This window comes from Dreissena polymorpha, chromosome 11 (genome assembly GCF_020536995.1).
Source record: "Dreissena polymorpha isolate Duluth1 chromosome 11, UMN_Dpol_1.0, whole genome shotgun sequence".
Taxonomy (NCBI): Eukaryota; Metazoa; Mollusca; class Bivalvia; order Myida; family Dreissenidae; genus Dreissena; species Dreissena polymorpha.
Genome location: NC_068365.1, coordinates 35,826,063 through 35,848,990, shown reverse-complemented (window position 1 = coordinate 35,848,990; position 22,928 = coordinate 35,826,063). Strand labels below are relative to the sequence as shown.

The following is a 22,928-nucleotide window of genomic DNA, read 5'->3' as shown; positions in this document are numbered from 1 at the left end:
CGGGGCAGTTTTCTCAATATGTATATAGTGAAAACATGTAAACAGTTTAGAAGTCACATTTTTGGTCCAATCTTCACGAAATTTGGTCAGAACATGTGTTTTCTAGATATGACGGTTGAGTTCGAAAATGGTTTGGATCGGTAAAAAAGCATGGATGTCAGGGGGGGGGGCATTTTCCTTATATTTATATAGTAAAAAAAGCTTGTGAACACTCTAGAAGTCACATTTTTTGCCTAATCATCATTATTTTTTTTCTAAACATCAATTTTATAGATATCTTGGACGAGTTCGAAAATGTTCATGATGGAAAAACATTGCCGCCAGGGGGTGGGACAGTTTTCTCTATATGTATATAGTGAAAATATGTGAACAGTCTAATGTTAAAGAAAGATAACCTGTACATACTTTCTAATACTGGTAGTTAAATCCCTTGTTAAAACCTTGTTAACACTATAGAGGCCACATTTATTGTCCAATCTTCATGAAATTTGGTCAGAAGATTGGTCTCAATGATATCTTGGATGAGTTCGAAAATGGTTACATTTGCTTGCAAAAAAATGGCTGCCAAGGGGCGGAGCATTTTTCCTTAAAAGGCTATATATGGCTATTGTAAAACCTTGTTAACACTCTAGACGCCACATTTATTGTCCAATCTTCATGAAAATTGGTCAGAAGATTGGTCTCAATGATATCTTGAATGAGTTCGAAAATGGTTACTTTTGCTTGACAAACATGGCTGCCAAGGGGCGGGGCATTTTTCCTTATATGGCTATATATGGCTATAGTAAAATCTTGTTAACACTCTAGAGGCCACATTTATTATCCGATCTTCATGAAACTTGGTCAGAAGATTCATCAGAATAATATATCCTGTTCAAAAATGATGCCGGTTCGTTAAAAAACATGGCCGCCAGGGGGCGGGGGATTTTTCCGTATATGGCTATAGTAAAACCTTGTTAACACTCTAGAGGCCACATTTATTTTCCGATCTTGATGAAACTTGGTCAGAAGACTTGTCTCAATGATATCTTGGATGCGTTCGAAAATGGTTTTGGTTGCTTTAAAAACATGGCCACCAGGGGGCGGGGAATTTTTCCTAATATGGCTATATATTGCTTTAGTAAAACCTTATTAACACTCTAGAGGCCACATTTATTGTCTGATGTTCATGAAACTTGGTCAAGCGATTTGTCCCAATGATATTTTGGATGAGTTTGAAAAAGGTTCTGGTTTGTGGAAAAACATGGCTGCCAAGGGGGCATGGCATTTTTCCATATATAGCTATAGTAAAACCCTGTTGACACTCTAGATGCCATATTTATTGTTCGATCATCATGAATCTTTGTCAGAAGATTTGTCCCAATGATATCTTGGACAACTTTGAAAATGGTTCCAGTTGCTTGAAAAACATGGCCACCAGTGGGCGGGGTATTTTTCCTTATATGGACTTATGAATCTTTATGAAACTTTGTCAGTATATTTGTTCAAATGATATCTTGGATGTGTATGAAAATGGTTCTGGTCTGTTGAAAAACGTGGCTGCCAAGGTGTTCACTAGTCATGGAAGTTGGTAAGAACATTTTGTTCTAATGACATATTGGGCTGCACAGAACAGGTCAGTTCCTTTGAATCTCAGGTGAGGGACTTTGGGCCTTTCAGGCCCTCTTGTTTATCTGTGTTTCTATTAACTTTTTTCTCTAGATTATTTTATTTCACATCACACAATGAAAATGATTTTACTGTTAATATAATGTATATTATTAATCATCTCCTGGAACTTCTTTAACTTCTTTTAATGTGTGTTATGTTTTCTTAATTTGCTGTTGTTTGCTATGGATTTTCCTCTGGCTCTGACTGCCTGTTTGTTGTGACAGAGGCAATTATTCTGTGTCTGGGAGAGAGATTGGAAGCAAGACAGACTGAGGCGTTACTAGACAGAATGATAAAAATAATAATCACAAGGGGATGTCTTAGATTAGACTTGTGTTTTCTTGAGGTTTCAATTTTATTTAATGTGATATCTGTGAAATTATAAAATAATCATCAGCATTTGGAGTCTTTTGCAATGTATGTAATGATTTAGTTTATGGTGGCTGTTTTTTTTTAGCTGCTAATAGATTGTTGTGCATTACATTTGTGTATTATTTGTTTCTATACAAGTACTATTGCTCCTTGATAATGTTGGCTGTGTTGCAAGTGGGAGACATTAACAGTGTTACATGAACATGTAGGCAATTTATTTATAAATGGATAAATACATGTATACAAAATTTAGTTTTGAGGTTTTGTCAGCCGTCAAACAGGCTTCATTGACGTATCAAGGTGGTGATCCCAGTTTTAATCATTTGTATGCCACCCTTTGAATAAGAGGGGGTATACTGTTTTGCTGGAAGTGGGTCGGTCTGTCGGAAGACCAGTTAATTTCTGATCAATAACTTGTGAATGGATTGACCAATTGGCTTGATACTTCCCATGTGTATTGGCCTTGGACAGTAGATGGCTCCTATTGAAATTGGGGTCACTAGGTCAAAGGTCAAGGTCACTGTCACACTAAGTGTGAAGACATTTCCGATCAATAACTCGTCAACTGATTCACCCATTGGCTTGATACTTCTCATGTGCATTGGCCTTGGACAGTAGATTACCCCTATTGAAATTCGGGTCACTAGGTCAATGGTCAAGGTCACTGTCACAATAAGTGTGAAAATCGTTTCTGATCAATAACTCTTTAAAGCATTGACCATTTGGCTTGATACTTCACATGTGCATTGGCCTTGGACATTAGATGACCCCTATATAAATTGGGGTTACTAGCTCAAAGGTCAAGGTCACTGTGACATTAAGTGGTAAATTGGTTTCTGTTCAATATGTCATCAAAGGACTGAGTGATGGGCCTCATACTTTGCAGATGCATTTAGTTGGACAGTAGATAAATCCTATTGAAATTTAAGTCAATGATCAAAGTTACTGCGACGTTGAATGTGTAAATCATGTCCGATTGAATACTCATGAGCGGATTGATGGATCGGCCTGATTTTTGGCAGATACATTGGCCTCGCTAAATTTCCATTGGTAACTCATCTACCTAAATAATGAATGACTCCGCCGTGGCACCTGATACATTGTCAGATGGATAAGCCTTCGGTCATTATATGACTTAAGGGTGTGTTGCTTGCAACAGAAATGCTTTAGATTAACTCTTAAGGTCAGCTTTGTTGGAAAAAATCCTGTGTCAAGGCCTTTTTTGGGGGGGGGGGGGGGCATCTGTCTCCGACTGCGGAGCTCTTCAACTAGTTTTTGGAGTAAAATGTTTGGTATATTTGTTCTATACACATTTGAATTCTACACATATCATGAGATGCTGAGGTATAACATTCCAGACATTGAAATATTTTCTTAAGGTTTGCCCCTGCTGTATGTTCAAGACAATTAAACTTAAACAAGGGCTGTTTGTAAAACATGCATGCCCCCCATATGGGCTGTCCGTTGTAGTGGCAGCCATTGTGTGAATACGTTTTTTGTCACTGTGACCTTGACCTTTGACCAAGTGACCTGAAAATCAATAGGGGTCATCTGTGAGTCACAATCAATGTACCTATGAAGTGTCATGATCCTAGGCAAAAGCGTTCTTGAGTTATCATCCGAAAATCATTTTACTATTTCGGGTCACCGTGACCTTGACTTTTGACCTTGTGACCTCAAAATCAATAGGGTCATCTGCGAGTCATGATCAATCTACCTGTGAAGTTTCATGATCCTAGGCATATGCGTTCTTGAGTTATCATCCGGAAACCATTTTACTATTTAGTGTCACCGTGACCTTGACCCTTGACCTAGTGACCTCAAAATCAATAGGGGTCATCTGCGAGTCATGATCAATCTACCCATGAAGTTTCATGATCCTAGGCATATGCATTCTTGAGTTATCATCCGGAAACCATTTTACTATTTCGGGTCACCGTGACCTTGACCTTTGACCTAGTGACCTCAAAATCAATAGGGGTCAACTGCGAGTCATGATCAATCTACCCATGAAGTTTCATGATCCTAGGCGTATGCGTTCTTGAGTTATCATTCAAAAACCATTTTACTATTTTGGGTCACCGTGACCTTGACCTTTGACCTAGTGACCCCAAAATCAATAGGGGTCATCTGCGAGTCATGATCAATGTACCTATGAAGTTTCATGATCCTAGGCCCAAGCGTTCTTGAGTTATCGTCTGACAACCACCTGGTGGACGGACCGACAGACCGACCGACAGACCGACCGACATGAGCAAAGCAATATACCCCCTCTTCTTCGAAGGGGGGCATAATAAAACAAAGTAAAACAACCTAAGAGCAGAAAGTGTCATTCAAGATTAGCCTGTGCAGACATCGCAGGTCAATCTTGGACAACACGTTATGCATATGCATTAAGGATTGTCATTTTGTATCTGTTTTGTCAAACATTTTGTTGCTTTTTTGCAGATACCAAGACAGTCCGAGTCACGCAAACTATGTCTCCCTGGACACTGGTATGTATTTCAATATTAGAGCCTCACTCTGGGAAAATGGGGTTTATCGCATGTGCGTATCATGTTGTCATAGCAACCTGAAATGCTGAAACTATGCACATACATATACCCAGTTTACCCAGGTTGAGGCTTATTTGTTGTATTTCATAATATTCCTCTTTTTTACATTTAAAAGGATTAAAGGTAGAATTTTATGCTTGATGTATTTGCATTATTATATAAATAGTTCTGTGAAACATGCAATTCTTTACTTTGGGCAACATTTTGCAGATTTTGAATATTCATGAGGACAATATAACAAATCAAAATCAAGAAACAACTTATTAATATGTTTCACGCTTGTTAAAACTTACAGTATACTTGTAATACTATTATTTGAGTTATTCAAATTCATGTTAGTGCATTTTCTATTAGAAATTTGACACAGTGTTTGCACTCATATTGTAGGAAAATTGATACAGGACTAGATGTTCGATAAATTACTATACTTTTGATAAACTATGAATGACTGAACATTTGATAAATTACGCAATATTTGATCAATGATAATGATAACATACATGTATTCAATAAATCGTTACATGCACCTGGCTGCAACTCTTGCGAATGATTATGATTGAGTTTAGTGCATTCATATTGCCACAATTATTTAGAATCCTATCCTTAGTTCTGTTCACTTGAATTATCTTGTTTGTTATTTAAAACTATATAACTGTGTTTGTAACTCTGTCGTGCTATATTTTATTTAGGCATGTGTTGTGTATTCCCAAAGAAAAAGGCAAAAGGTAACTTACATTTTATGCGCTTAAGACATGACAACTGAATCTTGTATCACATGTATGTGCTTAAAACAATGTCAAGCAAATCTTAACTCACCCAAATGTGCTGTAAACTCCTGGCAACCTTTTTTAACACACCCTTATATGCCATGACAGTTCCCTTTTTTTGAAGCTTTATTAGCAGAGCTTTACTGTAAAGGACAATATGTGATCCATTAATATTTTGAGTTGTTTTTCTTGCTACTGCAAATAATTACTTCATTCTTTGATGTGCCTTTATTTCTGTTATTAAAAGCATAAGAATACAGTGCTTTCCACATGATTTTTGTCAGGCGCCCCGGGGCTGATATGGGCGGTTCGGGAGGGGTGTCCCCTCCCGACGTTGAATTTTTTTAAAATTCAAAGTGTCAATTCACGTTCTGTGGTGCGTTATAACTCAAAGAAAAACAGCGTCAAAAGACGTCATTTGGTGCGCTATGACTCATCAAGAAAATCCCCCAGTCATTTAAAAATATATATAATTTTTTATATTGTTTAATTGTTTTAAAACTTTCCCGCACAGATAGTAAAATCCCGACTCGAACGATTCCCCAATACATCTGTTTCAAGCCGACTCTATTACTGTATACTTACTACTTTTCAAGTTTCTATTTATTACCTGAGAATCCCGTTTATTCCGTTTTTATAATTCACTTTGTGGTAAATATTTACGATAAAAGCTTTCAATTATTTCTTTAAAACAAACATTGCCATGTTTCTATAGTATCAAATACATTTTAAGTGACTATTTAAAGATTTGATGAAATCTTGCCTCTGAACATGCGTCAATCCCCTGACGTGTTGTGTGCTTGTTAAAACACTCAATACATGCACGCGACATTGTACATACTGCATAATTTTCGCGCTCTTTTTAATTGAGAAAAAGATTCAACACAATAAATTTGCACTGCTAATTTGAAGCAAGAATATTTTAACGTTGCGGTAACATTTACATTGGGAAGTGTGTTTCGGATTAAAAACGCGTTAACATCAACTTACGGGAATGGGTTTCGGATAACACATTTAATTATTCCCATTTTAGATTTCAACAAATATTAACAAAATTAACAAATATTAACAGTTGCGTTATGAATTCAACGATAATTTGTTTAAACACTTTACATGTCGAATAAATGTTTTGACGGAATTATGCATGAAATTCACGTTGTCCACGAGGATTACGGCCGGTTGCCATCATCAGTCTTCTAAGTATCGATTATCCGACGAAACGTTTAGAAGTGTGCGTAATAAATGCAACGAAAATTTGTTAAAGCGCATTATGTGTCGAATAAATGTCATAAAAACGAGGTGAATCAGTTCTATTAATGGACATGATGAAATATACATGTACTGGAATTAAATTGTTATGTAACCGGGAGTTATTTTCACAACTTACTCGTTATAAGTAATTTATTGTTTACCACTTGCAATTAATTTCTCGTATTAATTATGAGTCATAGGTAACACTTGTTTACAGTAAAAAGGTGTGATGATGATGCCCGAAACCGTCTTTAATGTACTGTACTGTACTAGTTACCTGTTTTATATTACGTAAATGGTACAACTTCTTGCTAATCAAGCTGCGATAAACTTTTTTTCGTGCCCAACGTCAATTAAAAATAATGGTCGATAGTTAACCCCGCCCTCATAAGCATTCGCGTAACCGATTGGATGATGAACATCACAGTTTAAAGTCTGGAAAGTTACCTACATCCTTGTCAGGATTTAAATGACTGTGAAATGTTGCTAGAATAATCGATACGCGCGTCTTATCAGTGGATTATCCATTACCCCATGTGGTGTTTATGGCGATTACTTGTGAAAGTAGGTACCGAATGCTCTTTTAAAACAGGGAATATTGATACACTGATAGAGAAACCTTGATTTTTTTTTACAATCTCCACTTTCTTTTACTGAAAAATACACTGATTGGAAAATTGCAAGCGCCCCGGGGACTATGATTTCGAAATTCAAGCGCCCCGGCGAAGGATCGTTAAATGGCCTGTGGAAAGCCCTGGAATAGAAAAATGTTTGCATTAAGAAAATACCAGGGTCTTGATAATTTAATAATATTAAACCTAGAACATAGAACCTTAGCTGTAACTGTTTTGTTGTTAAGATTTTTTTTGTTATGTTCCATAATTCCATAATGAAATGTTGATTGCATTTGCAGGAATTTTAGTTGTTATTTTGGGGGATTGGGGTGGGGGGGGGTAGGGGGGGGGTAGGGGGGGTGGGGGGGTAGTAGTTAGGGCGGAAATGAATAGTTTATCAAATACTCTTCCACTGGACTGTCTTAGGTATTGGAATTTCGCAATATCGTGTAATAAACAAATATATATACATGTAATACTCAACAGAAATACCGGGTTGTGGATTTATACTTTGGGCAATAAAATTACCTGCAATCTTCGCATTTAACAAATATAATAATGATTAGTTTGAAAAGGGCTGTAGACCAATTGTCACCAAATATATATCCACATAACTACCTTCGTAAGAGATTTGAGCTGCCTGCTTTGCAATGTGCTGTTTCCTAAATGTTGCTCTGCTTTTGCAAGAAACCCTTGCATGTTTTGTAATGTTACCTTAAATAGATCATTGTAATACCATGAATGAAGGCAAATTCAATTCCTCATAGAAACTACAACTTGTTTATGATGACTATTCTTCCTAATGTACTTTAAAGCTTGCTTCACCTCTGTGTAGGCATAGCAATAACAAGTTAAGTACAGCAATTCAGTTTATATCACACTTCTTAATTTTTCTGTTTTCCAGAATGTAATAATGGACCATTTATTCCAAAGCTTTTAACATGTGACAGTATTTTTTCTGGAAATCTAATTTCTAAGCTACATTGTCCTGGAAGCACGACAAAACCCAATAAGTTATTACTTCCAACTGTGGTGTTTGCGATGTTGCTTGTTGCTCTTAGCTTATGTTGGTGGTGTAGCCGTAGATGATCTGTGTCCTGCAAAATGGGTCTTATGCCATATGCGTCAAGGGTAGCTCCAGCAGACCAGTCTGTGTATTCCCCCAGTCTCAGGCCAGGTCAGCTACCATGTCCATATGAAGTCATGAAAGGCTTCGTGGTCTCACTAGCATACAGGGTAGCTATAACTGACAAGACTGCACAAATCTTTATGGGCAGTCAGGTCTGGAGCTATGATTGCCTGCCTATATACTGCCTATAATATGGTAGTATTAAAAGACTGATAAGCAGGATGCAGCCCATATTAAGTCAGAAGGCAGAAATCCTGTAAGAAACAAGGGCCATAGATTTATCATTGTAACTTTTCTTGCTAGTAAATATGTAATTTTCAGATTTTAAACATTAAAGTGTTCCTTTGCACATGTTCTCTTCTTATACGCCTGTTTTTTCAAAATGAGACTTATTCTAGTTTCACCCTTGGCGGGCGGCGGGCAGGCGGTGGACAGGCGGGGGCGTCCACAGCAGTGTCCGCTCACTAATTCAAATAGTTTTCATCCGATCTTCACCAAACTTGGTCAGAAGTTTATCTAGACAATATCTAGGTCAAGATCGAATATAGGTCATGCCGGGTCAAAAACTAGGTCACGGGGTCACTTAGTGCATTTCAAGGATTTAGCATGGTATCTGCTCTCTAATTGAAGTAGTTTTAATCCGATCTTCACCAAATTTGGTCAGAAGTTGTGTCTAAATGATATCTAGGTCAAAGTTCAAAGAAAACCACACTTATTATCCCATGCCAAAGGCGGAAAAAAATTGAATTGGCTTTGTCCGTCAGTCTGTCCGTGACCATTTGTCACAAAATTTTAGAAAGGCCATAATTCAGAAACTATATAAGATAATCAACATGAATCTTTATGGGTGTATATATATCAATCACAGAGATAACAATTGAACTAACTTGTTTGTTTATAACATGTTTGCCACCTCTTCATCTAATTCTTCTTCTAACATCACTGGCATGACCATGTCAATCAGTTGTCAGAATGGTGTAAGGTATATGATTTTGCATTATCCATCATCTCAATGAAATGGTTTACTTATAATTATAATCAAGAAACATAACTTATTCATTACATGTTTGCCACCTCTTCATCTAAATCTTCTTCCATTCTCACGGGTATAACCACATCACTAAGCAGTCATAATGGTGTAAGTTTCATGATACGAGTCTTAACACAGGGAGATCCCATGCAAGTTCAATCCCCAATTCCCCATTCTGTAGAGAATGATCAGGAACACCAAGTACTGCTTCTTTCCACAAAACATACTTAAGACTATCTGTTGAATCAAGGCTTTGGAACCAATCAAGCTAAAATTGAAAAAAAAATGTTTTAACTAAATCTTGTTATAGAGATTCTATATAAATTACATTTTGTTCATAGCATGTTTCTTAAAAATCACTCGTTTCCTTCAAAGAAAATTTATCCTGTAAAATAATAACTGATTTTCTATCTGAAATATAAAGACATCAGTAATTGTTTGTAGCAGTTAGTCTCCCTGACCTAGCATTTAGTTGTCATTTTGTGACGGTTGACATCACATGTGCTCCGTAAATCATATATCAACTGAGAAACTGCTGTCAATTTTGTTGGGAGTTAATTTTGATGGATGAATAGGGCTTGATAGTATGCCAGTAAGTTGCATGTGGCTTCGTGGAATATGAATTCCCTAGAACACTGAATGCATTTCATGCAGACATCTAGAATAATGCAACTTGTCATGTGATGGCCTGATTGCCTATCCAGCAGATAGTTAAAGCAAGGGCTACTGAATACTAGCACCACACATAAAGGATAGGAATGAGAAATAAAGGTATTCATCTGCTAAGGCATCCCATGAATCAACACTGGCTGCCCACACCAAAGAATTCAAGAACTGTTTATGACTTAGTTCAAAACCTCTTGTTTCTTTTCAATAATGAACATGAACAACTATTATGGTCCCTCATGAACACATTGACTGTCTGGAACGTATTCAATAATAGCTCACACACATGTTCAAGAACTGTTCATGATGGTTTTTAAGAACACGTCATGAACCCATTCAAGAACAATTCATGAACTTGATAAGGAACAAATATGCATGAAAACATGTCATTCATGAATGCGTTCATGAACATATCCAAGAAAAAGTCCATGAATATGTTCAAGAGAATTATAATGATTTTTTTTAATTGATGTTAACAAATTAATACACAATTCTTGAATTCATTTCTCATTAAGTAAAACAATTTCTTTAGAACTGAAATTTCATGAACCAAATGTTCATATAATATATGTTTCTGCACAGTTCATGACTTTTTTAGTTCATGTTTTATTGTGAATGTAATTTTTAGTTAATGAACTACACATTTATTGACAGTTCATGAATTGGTACCAACATAATTAAAACAGTTTATGAGTGTATAAATCATTTGTAAAGTTCATGAACTGTTCATATTTCTTTTTTAAGCATTTATTAAATTTTCAATCAATAACATCAGTTCATGAATAATTTCTTGAACACACAATCCTAAGGTTGTGAGTTAATGACCAGTTCAGGAAAAATCAGTGAATATTTTGCAGGGGTGGCCCATTAACATTTCACTAAATCAGAAGGGATGGCACTAAAATAACCAAACACATTTTGTTTTTACTAAGTAAACATGTCAAAAGAAAAAAATTATTAAGTATATGCAGTTGATAATGCATTTATGTATTTTTGTTTGCAATGTTAATACTGTAAATCTTTAGGGAAACTCTTGATTATGGGTGATATATGCCTTGTTCCAATTAAGTGGATAGCATGTAAGATCGAAATTCTATCTCAAGAATCTTGGTTCTGGTTTTGTTAATTATTGTGTTTTTACTGAAATAAAATGTTGAGTTATTTAGCATAAAAATGGTGGTATTACTAGGCAGTATGAACATGAAATTCTAGTGAAAAAGTACTTACCAGCAGTGATAAAAAACAGATTTGTTTTTTAATGTATAAAGGCTTAAGTTTTTTAATTGCATTAAATTTATCATGATGATCAACATGTCTGCTATTCACCAAAACAAAAGTGGTACTCAAAATTATCATAAATATTCTCAATAGCTGATGATGATTTAAGATAAGCAAAACAGTGTTTGTAGTATATTTTGATGTCTGTATTTAATATGATAAGATGGGTGAAGTGAAGACTGTGTATTTGTCCATATTAGGTCAGTAGTGGTCCATATCTTGTTAGTGATGTCAATGCCACTGCCCTGTTTGCTTATAGGAATTTAAGAAATATTCTAAATATATAAAATAAATATGCAAGACAACCCTAATTTTGGAAATAAATTGATCCAATTTAGAAGAATGGGAGAGTCCACTAGGCATAAATGGGTTAAGAGTATTACCAGTACTTGGTTTCAGGTGAGTGTGAGTCCCCCTCGGAGAAAAAGAAGACCTCAACACTTGGTCGTCTCTTCAGGAACATGGGCTTTCGACGCTCCAGCAGGAAACACAGCTACAAGAAACACCAAGGTGAGAACTGTGACCTCTCGGATGTATCATGAAATCGCTCCTTTGAAAGAGAAAAATAGCAAAAAACTATGAAACAGAAGTATTTGCATTTCAAATTACTCAATCAGTGCTGTCAATTACAAAGATATATTTTTAGCTCACCTGAGCACAACGTGCTCATGGTGAGCTTTTGTGATCGCTTTTTGTCCGTCATCCGTTGTCCGTTGTTCGTTGTGCGGCGTCAACATTTGCCTTGTTAACTCTGTAGAGTCCACATTTATTGTCCAATCTTCATGAAATTTGGTCAGAAGATTGATTTCAATGATATCTTGGATGAGTTTGAAAATGGTTACGTTTGCTTGAAAAACATGGCTGCCAAGGGGCGGGGCATTTTTCCTGATATGGCTATATATGGATATAGTAAAATCTTGTTAACACTCTAGAGATCACAGTTATTGTCTGATCTTCATGAAACATGGTCAGAAGATTCATCACGATAATATCTTGGACGAGTTCGAAAATGATGCCGGTTGGTTGAAAAACATGGCCGCCAGGGGGCGGGGTATTTTTCCTTAAATGGCTATAGTAAAACTTTATTCACACTCTAGAGGCCACACTTATTTTCGAATCTTCATGAAACTTGGTCAGAAGATTTGTCCCACTGATATCTTGGATGAGTCCAAAAATGGTAACCTTTGCTTGAAAAACATGGCTGCCAAGGGGCGGGGCATTTTTCCATATAGGGCGCTATATATGGCTAAAGTAGAATCTTGTTAACACTCTAGAGGCCACATTTATTGTCCAATCTTCATGAAACTTGGTCAGAAGATTCATCCCAATAATGTCTTGGACGAGTTCGAAAATGATTCTGGTTGGTTGAAAAACATGGCCGCCAGGGGGCGGGGCATTTTTCCTTATATGGCTATAGTAAAACCTTGTTAACACTCTAGAGGCCACATTTATTGTCCAATCTTGATGAAATATGATCAGAAGATTTGTCTTAATGATATCTTGGATGAGTTCAAAAATGGTTACGTTTGCTAGAAAAACATGGCCGCCAAGGGGCGGGGCATTTTTCTTTATATGGTTATAAGGCTATAGTAAAATCTTGTTAACACTCTAGAGGCCACATTTAAAGTCCGATCTTCATGAAACTCTGTCAGAAGATTCATCCCAATAATATCTTGGACGAGTTCAAAAATGATGCCGGTTGGTTGAAAAACATGGCCACGAAGGGGGCGGGGCTATTTTCCTTACATGGCTATAGTAAAAGCTTGTTAACACTCTAGAGGTCACATTTATTTTCCGATCATCATGAAACTTGGTCAGATGATTTGTCCCAATGATATCTTGGATGAGTTGGAAAATGGTTTTGGTTGCTTCAAAAACATGGCCACTAGGGGCGGGATATTTTTCCTTATATGGCTATATATGGCAATAGTAAAACCTTGTTAACACTCTAGTGTTGTATTAATTTATGGCAATGAGTTACGTTGCTTTCTTGCATGTGATTACATGTTGCATGTATTCATATTTTTAGTGTTGATAGACATCTACGATAAGGTTTGCAGGGATCTCATTTCTTTGCTAAACCACACCTCTGTTGTAGATAAATATGTATCATTTTAAGGCATTGATTCTGTGCTTTTTTTTTGGGGGGGGGGTGCATTCATAGTTCCATATCGTATGGTTACCTGAATCATTTGCAACAATTATTGTGAATATTTGAATCAGTCATTCTTCCCCTTTTAAGCTCACCTGAGCACAACGTGCTCATGGTGAGCTTTTGTGATCGCTTTTGTCCGTCGTCCGTTGTGCGGCGTCAACATTTGCCTTGTTAACTCTCTAGAGGCCACATTTATTGTCAAATCTTCATGAAATATGGTCAGAAGATTGGTTTCAATGATATCTTGGATGAGAACGAAAATTGTTACGTTTGCTTGAAAAACATGGCCGCCAAGGGGCGGGGCATTTTTCCTTATATGGCTATAAGGCTTTAGTAAATTCTTGTTAACACTCTAGAGGCCACATTTAAAGTACGATCTTCATGAAACTCTGTCAGAAGATTCATCCCAGTAATATCTTGGACGAGTTCAAAAATGATGCCGGTTGGTTGAAAAAACATGGCCACCAAGGGGGCATGCTATTTTCCTTATATGGCTATTGTAAAACCTTGTTAACACTCTAGAGGTCACATTTATTTTCCGATCATCATGAAACTTGGTCAGAAGATTTGTCCCAATGATATCTTGGATGAGTTCGAAAATGGTTTTGGTTGCTTCAAAAACATGGCCACCAGGGGCGGGGCATTTTTCCTTATATGGCTATATATGGCTATAGTAGAACCTTGTTAACACTCTAGTTTTGTATTAATTTATGGCAATGAGTTACATTGCTTTCTTGCATGTGATTACATGTTGCATATTTTTATATTTTTAGTGTTGATAGACATCTACGATAAGGTTTGCAGGGATCTCATTTCTTTGCTAAACCACACCTCTGTTGTAGATAAATATGAATCATTTTAAGGCATTGATTCTGTGCTTTTTTTTTGGGGGGGGGGGGTGCATTCATAGTTCCATATCGTATGGTTACCTGAATCATTTGCAACAATTATTGTGAATATTTGAATCAGTCATTCTTCCTCTTTTTAGCTCACCTGAGCACAACGTGCTCATGGTGAGCTTTTGTGATCGCTTTTTGTCCGTCGTCCCTTGTGTGGCGTCAACATTTGCGTTGTTAACTCTCTAGAGGCCACATTTATTGTCAAATCTTCATGAAATTTGGTCAGTAGATTGGTTTCAATGATATCTTGGATGAGTTTGAAAATGGTTACGTTTGCTTGAAAAACATGGCTGCCAAGGGGCGGGGCATTTTTCCTTATATGGCTATATATGGCTTTAGTAAAATCTTGTTAACACTCTAGGCAGAGAGGCCACATTTATTGTCTGATCTTCATAAAACTTGGTCAGAAGATTCATCCTTATTATATCTTGGACGAGTTCGAAAAAGATGCCGGTTGGTTGAAAAACATGGCCGCCAGGGGGCGGGGCATTTTTCCTTATATGGCTATAGTAAAACCTTGTTAACACTCTAGAGGCCACATTTATTCTCCGATCTTCATGAAACTAGCTCAGAAGATTTGTCCCACTGATATCTTGGATGAGTTAAAAAATTGTAACCTTTGCTCGAAAAACATGGCTGCCAAAGGGCGGGGCATTTTTCCTTATATGGCTATAGTAAAATCTTGTTAACACTCTAGAGGCCACATTTATTGGCCGATCATCATGAAACTTGGTCAGAAGATTCATCCCAATAATACCTTGGACGAGTTCGAAAATGATGCCGGTTGGTTGAAAAACATGGCCGCCAGGGGGTGGGGCATTTTTCCTTATATGGCTATAGTAAAACCTTGTTAACACTCTAGAGGCGACATTTAATAATCTTGATGAAATATTGTCAGAAGATTTGTCTTAATGATATCTTGGATGAGTACGAAAATGGTTATGTTTGCTTGAAAAATATTGCCGCCAAGTGGCGGAGCATTTTTCCTTATATGGCTATATAAGGCTATAGTAAAATCTTGTTAACACTCTAGATGCCACATTTATAGTCCGATCTTCATGAAACACAGTCAGAAGATTCATCCAAATAATATCTTTGACAAGTTCAAAAATGATGCCGGATGGTTGAAAAACATGGCCACCACGAGGGCGGGGCTATTTTTCTTAAATGGCTATTGTAAAACCTTGTTAACACTCTAGAGGTCACATTTATTTTCCGATCATCATGAAACTTGGTCAGAAGATTTGTCCCAATGATATCTTTGATGAGTTTGAGAATGGTTTTGGTTGCTCTAAAAACATGGCCACCAGGGGCGGGGCATTTTCCTTATATGGCTTATATATGGCTATAGAAAACCTTGTTAACACTCTAGAGGCCACATTTATTGTCCAATCTTCATGAAACTCGGTCAGAAGATTGGTCTCAATGATATCTTGGATGAGTTCGAAAATAATTATGTTTGCTTGAAAAAAATGGCTTCCAAGGGCGGGGCATGTTTCCTTATATGGCTATAGTAAAATAAAATCTTGTTAACACTCTAGATCAGGCCACATTTACTGTCTGATCTTCATGAAACTTGGTCAGAAGATTCATCTCGATAATATCTTGGACCAGTTAAAAAATGATGCTGGTTGGTTGAAAAACATGGCTGCCAGGGGGCAGGGCATTTTTCCGTATATGGCTAAAGTAAAACCTTGTTAACACTGTAGATGCCACATTTATTTTCCGATCTTCGTGAAACTTGGTCAGAAGATTTGTCCCAATAATGTCTTGTTATCTCAGGTGAGCAACTTTGGGCCCTCTTGTTTTATATTTTTATTCAAACATTTTAATTGCTTTACAAACTGCTTATTTCGAAAACAGCCTTTTCAACCTGCAAGATAAATATAGGATCTGGCACAAGTTGTCATATACCATATTTTATTAAACAAGTTCAGGAATTTTGTTAATAAGCGAGCCTTTGGCAAGCTTAATAACAAGCTTCCTGGACGTCAGTGGACGAGTTAAATGTAATATGGTATGATATGACAACGAGTGTCAGATCTTTTTTATCACATGCTTTTAATTGAGCAAATTAAATAAAAATTTACGCAAACATAATGATCCCGACTGTTGAATACATTTCATGACGGCGTCATTGCATCGTCATTTCAGCAAAATAACAAAATGCGATTGGTCAATAAACGAAAATTAAGCCAATGAAAACGCTTGAAAAGTATATTACACATGTGTAAGATAAAAATATATGTGATGGTTATATTACATGGGAAACAGGGTATGGCATTTGATAATAAGTTGTATTATTCCCGAAAAAATAACAACACTGCATCTTATTGGATATTAACAATTTAAGTTAAATTTGCAGTTATTAAACTGTGTTTGATACTACGGTATGTTCATTTGCCAAAAACAGTCAATAAGTTATTGAAATGAAGTTTACTGACTGGATAATTCACTCCAATATTCTCAATATGATTTCCATTTCTGCCCATGCAGGGGACCTGTTGGCTCATGAGATTACGATGAGTGACAATGACCGGATAGCACTCATGCAGATGGTGAAAGAGGGCAAGATCTCCACTGAAACCGCTCTACAAGTGGTATGTACATCTGTCCCTTTAATGTCTAGTCAATATTGTATACTCTACATGTTGTTTGTGCATATGACGCTTTAATGTCATGTCAATATTGTACACTCTACAAGTGGTATGTACATGTGACCTTTAAAAGTCACGTCAATATTGTACACTCTACAAGTGGTATGTACATGTGACCCTTAAAAGTCACGTCAATATTGTACACTCTACAAGTGGTATGTACATGTGACCCTTAAAAGTCACGTCAATATTGTACACTCTACAAGTGGTATGTACATGTGACCCTTAAAAGTCACGTCAATATTGTACACTCTACAAGTGGTATGTACATGTGACCCTTAAAAGTCACGTCAATATTGTACACTCTTCAAGTGGTATGTACATGTGACCCTTGAATGCCAAGTCAATATTGTACACTCTACAAGTGGTATGTACATGTGACCCTTGAATGCCAAGTCAATATTGTACTCTCTACAAGTGGTATGTACATGTGACCCTTGACTGCCAAGTCAATATTGTACTCTCTACAAGTGGTATGTACATGTGACCCTTGAATGCCAAGTCAATATTGTACACTCTACAAGTGGTATGTACATGTGACCCTTAAAAGTCACGTCAATATTGTACACTCTACAAGTGGTATGTACATGTAACCCTTGAATGCCAAGTCAATATTGTACACTCTACAAGTGGTATGTACATGTGACCCTTGAATGTCATGTCAATATTTTACACTCTACAAGTGGTATGTACATGTGACCCTTGAATGCCAAGTCAATATTGTACACTCTTCAAGTGGTATGTACATGTGACCCTTGAATGTCATGTCAATATTGTACACTCTACAAGTGGTATGTACATGTGACCCTTGAATGTCATGTCAATATTGTACACTCTACAAGTGGTATGTACATGTGACCCTTGAATGTCATGTCAATATTGTACACTCTACAAGTGGTATGTACATGTGACCCTTGAATGCCAAGTCAGTATTGTACACTCTACAAGTGGTATGCACATGTGACCCTTGAATGTCATGTCAATCTTTTACACTCTACAAGTGGTATGTACATGTGACCCTTGAATGTCATGTCAATATTTTACACTCTACAAGTGGTATGTATATGTGACCCTTGAATGTCATGTCAATATTGTACACTCTACAAGTGGTATGTACATGTGACCCTAGAATGCCAAGTCAATATTCTACACTCTACAAGTGGTATGTACATGTGACCCTTGAATGTCATGATAATACTGAACACTCTACAAGTGGTATGCACATGTGACGCTTGAATGTCACGTCAATATTGTACACTCTACAAGTGGTATGTACATGTGACCCTTGAGTGCCAAGTCAATATTGTACACTCTACAAGTGGTATGTACATGTGACCCTTAAAAGTCATGTCACTATTGTACACTCTACTAGTGGTATGTACATGTGACCCTTAAAAGTCACGTCAATATTGTACACTCTACAAGTGGTATGTACATGTGACCCTTAAAAGTCACGTCAATATTGTACACTCTACAAGTGGTATGTACATGTGACCCTTGAATGCCAAGTCAATATTGTACACTCTACAAGTGGTATGTACATGTGACCCTTAAAAGTCACGTCAATATTGTACACTCTACAAGTGGTATGTACATGTGACCCTATAAAGTCACGTCAATATTGTACACTCTACAAGTGGTATGTACATGTGACCCTTAAAAGTCACGTCAATATTGTACACTCTACAAGTGGTATGTACATGTGACCCTTAAAAGTCACGTCAATATTGTACACTCTTCAAGTGGTATGTACATGTGACCCTTAAAAGTCACGTCAATATTGTACACTCTACAAGTGGTATGTACATGTGACCCTTAAAAGTCACGTCAATATTGTACACTCTACAAGTGGTATGTACATGTGACCCTTAAAAGTCACGTCAATATTGTACACTCTTCAAGTGGTATGTACATGTGACCCTTGAATGCCAAGTCAATATTGTACACTCTACAAGTGGTATGTGCATGTGACCCTTGAATGCCAAGTCAATATTGTACTCTCTACAAGTGGTATGTACATGTGACCCTTGACTGCCAAGTCAATATTGTACTCTCTACAAGTGGTATGTACATGTGACCCTTGAATGCCAAGTCAATATTGTACACTCTACAAGTGGTATGTACATGTGACCCTTAAAAGTCACGTCAATATTGTACACTCTACAAGTGGTATGTACATGTAACCCTTGAATGCCAAGTCAATATTGTACACTCTACAAGTGGTATGTACATGTGACCCTTGAATGTCATGTCAATATTTTACACTCTACAAGTGGTATGTACATGTGACCCTTGAATGCCAAGTCAATATTGTACACTCTTCAAGTGGTATGTACATGTGACCCTTGAATGTCATGTCAATATTGTACACTCTACAAGTGGTATGTACATGTGACCCTTGAATGTCATGTCAATATTGTACACTCTACAAGTGGTATGTACATGTGACCCTTGAATGCCAAGTCAGTATTGTACACTCTACAAGTGGTATGTACATGTGACCTTTAAAAGTCACGTCAATATTGTACACTCTACAAGTGGTATGTACATGTGACCCTTAAAAGTCACGTCAATATTGTACACTCTACAAGTGGTATGTACATGTGACCCTTAAAAGTCACGTCAATATTGTACACTCTACAAGTGGTATGTACATGTGACCCTTAAAAGTCACGTCAATATTGTACACTCTACAAGTGGTATGTACATGTGACCCTTAAAAGTCACGTCAATATTGTACACTCTTCAAGTGGTATGTACATGTGACCCTTGAATGCCAAGTCAATATTGTACACTCTACAAGTGGTATGTACATGTGACCCTTGAATGCCAAGTCAATATTGTACTCTCTACAAGTGGTATGTACATGTGACCCTTGACTGCCAAGTCAATATTGTACTCTCTACAAGTGGTATGTACATGTGACCCTTGAATGCCAAGTCAATATTGTACACTCTACAAGTGGTATGTACATGTGACCCTTAAAAGTCACGTCAATATTGTACACTCTACAAGTGGTATGTACATGTAACCCTTGAATGCCAAGTCAATATTGTACACTCTACAAGTGGTATGTACATGTGACCCTTGAATGTCATGTCAATATTTTACACTCTACAAGTGGTATGTACATGTGACCCTTGAATGCCAAGTCAATATTGTACACTCTTCAAGTGGTATGTACATGTGACCCTTGAATGTCATGTCAATATTGTACACTCTACAAGTGGTATGTACATGTGACCCTTGAATGTCATGTCAATATTGTACACTCTACAAGTGGTATGTACATGTGACCCTTGAATGCCAAGTCAGTATTGTACACTCTACAAGTGGTATGCACATGTGACCCTTGAATGTCATGTCAATCTTTTACACTCTACAAGTGGTATGTACATGTGACCCTTGAATGTCATGTCAATATTTTACACTCTACAAGTGGTATGTATATGTGACCCTTGAATGTCATGTCAATATTGTACACTCTACAAGTGGTATGTACATGTGACCCTAGAATGCCAAGTCAATATTGTACACTCTACAAGTGGTATGTACATGTGACCCTTGAATGTCATGATAATACTGAACACTCTACAAGTGGTATGCACATGTGACGCTTGAATGTCACGTCAATATTGTACACTCTACAAGTGGTATGTACATGTGACCCTTGAGTGCCAAGTCAATATTGTACACTCTACAAGTGGTATGTACATGTGACCCTTAAAAGTCATGTCACTATTGTACACTCTACTAGTGGTATGTACATGTGACCCTTAAAAGTCACGTCAATATTGTACACTCTACAAGTGGTATGTACATGTGACCCTTAAAAGTCACGTCAATATTGTACACTCTACAAGTGGTATGTACATGTGACCCTTGAATGCCAAGTCAATATTGTACACTCTACAAGTGGTATGTACATGTGACCCTTAAAAGTCACGTCAATATTGTACACTCTACAAGTGGTATGTACATGTGACCCTATAAAGTCACGTCAATATTGTACACTCTACAAGTGGTATGTACATGTGACCCTTAAAAGTCACGTCAATATTGTACACTCTACAAGTGGTATGTACATGTGACCCTTAAAAGTCACGTCAATATTGTACACTCTTCAAGTGGTATGTACATGTGACCCTTGAATGCCAAGTCAATATTGTACACTCTACAAGTGGTATGTACATGTGACCCTTGAATGTCATGTCAATATTGTACTCTCTACAAGTGGTATGTACATGTGACCCTTGAATGTCATGTCAATATTGTACACTCTACAAGTGGTATGTACATGTGACCCTTGAATGCCAAGTCAATATTGTACACTCTACAAGTGGTATGTACATGTGACCCTTGAATGTCATGTCAATATTGTACACTCTACAAGTGGTATGTACATGTGACCCTTGAATGTCACGTCAATATTGTACACTCTACAAGTGGTATGTACATGTAACCCTTGAATGCCAAGTCAATATTGTACACTCTACAAGTGGTATGTACATGTGACCCTTGAATGCCAAGTCAATATTGTACACTCTACAAGTGGTATGTACATGTGACCCTTGAATGTCATGTCAATATTGTACTCTCTACAAGTGGTATGTACATGTGACCCTTGAATGTCATGTCAATATTGTACACTCTACAAGTGGTATGTACATGTGACCCTTGAATGCCAAGTCAATATTGTACACTCTACAAGTGGTATGTACATGTGACCCTTGAATGTCATGTCAATATTGTACACTCTACAAGTGGTATGTACATGTGACCCTTGAATGCCAAGTCAGTATTGTACACTCTACAAGTGGTATGCACATGTGACCCTTGAATGTCATGTCAATATTGTACACTCTACAAGTGGTATGTGCATGTGACCCTTGAATGCCAAGTCAATATTGTACACTCTACAAGTGGTATGTACATGTGACCCTTGAATGCCAAGTCAATATTGTACACTTTACAAGTGGTATGTACATGTGACCCTTGAATGCCAAGGCAATATTGTACACTCTACAAGTGGTATGTACATGTGACCCTTGAATGTCATGTCAATATTGTACACTCTACAAGTGATATGTATATGTTACCCTTGAATGTCATGTCAATATTGTACACTCTACAAGTGGTATGTACATGTGACCCTTGAATGTCATGTCAATATTGTACACTCTACAAGTGGTATGCACATGTGACCCTTAAATGTCATGTCAATATTGTACACTCTACAAGTGGTATGTACATGTGACCCTTGAATGCCAAGTCAATATTGTACACTCTACAAGTGGTATGTACATGTGACCCTTGAATGCCAAGTCAATATTGTACACTCTACAAGTGATATGTACATGTTACCCTTGAATGTCACATCAATATTGAACACTCTACAAGTGGTACGTACATATGAGGCTAAAATGTCAAGTCGGTATCTTTACAGCATGCTAGCTGATCTTCTATACACTTAAAATACAATTCATTTTGCAATATTACATTTTAACAAAGCAAAAAACAAGTTACATGCCAGAAAAAAGTTTCACTTCAGTAGTAAAAGTAATTTTTTAATCATATTAAAATTGATATAATTTGCATTGTTTTTCAACTCTTTATCGTTGGATTTCTTGGTTTGTGAAATTGTAATGCTTCAGTACTCTGATAAATCAAAAATGATTTATATATTTTCACTTGCGTCTCATGATACCACTTCTGGAAATATTGTTTCTCTAATCTCTCATGAGTGAAAATCAGTATTTACCAATAAAATTGAAAAAATCTCGGTCTTACTTGCTTTACATGTGGAATGTATAAAAATTGTAAAACCTTGAAAAATCACCAGACATACTGGTAATGGATATATAATTTTTTGATGTGATTGAACTTATGATGAAAAAGGTTATTG

At 36.9% G+C, this 22,928-nt stretch overlaps 1 protein-coding gene across 4 annotated transcripts in view; it reads left to right on the top strand.

Moving 5' to 3' along the window:
- Positions 1 to 22,928, top strand: part of LOC127850513 (uncharacterized) — a 99,923-nt gene that overhangs the window by 40,634 nt on the left and 36,361 nt on the right. For 3 of the 4 annotated variants that reach the window (XR_008035330.1, XM_052383601.1, XM_052383599.1), the window contains 4 exons: positions 4,471 to 4,517; positions 5,267 to 5,302; positions 11,712 to 11,822; positions 16,863 to 16,966. Coding sequence is in view for 3 of the 4 variants with exons in the window: in XM_052383601.1 (XP_052239561.1) it covers positions 4,471 to 4,517; positions 5,267 to 5,302; positions 11,712 to 11,822; positions 16,863 to 16,966 (298 nt within the window). In the remaining variant the exon portion in view is untranslated. The remainder of the gene's footprint in view (positions 1 to 4,470; positions 4,518 to 5,266; positions 5,303 to 11,711; positions 11,823 to 16,862; positions 16,967 to 22,928) is intronic. The other variant, XM_052383600.1, reaches the window with a different exon arrangement.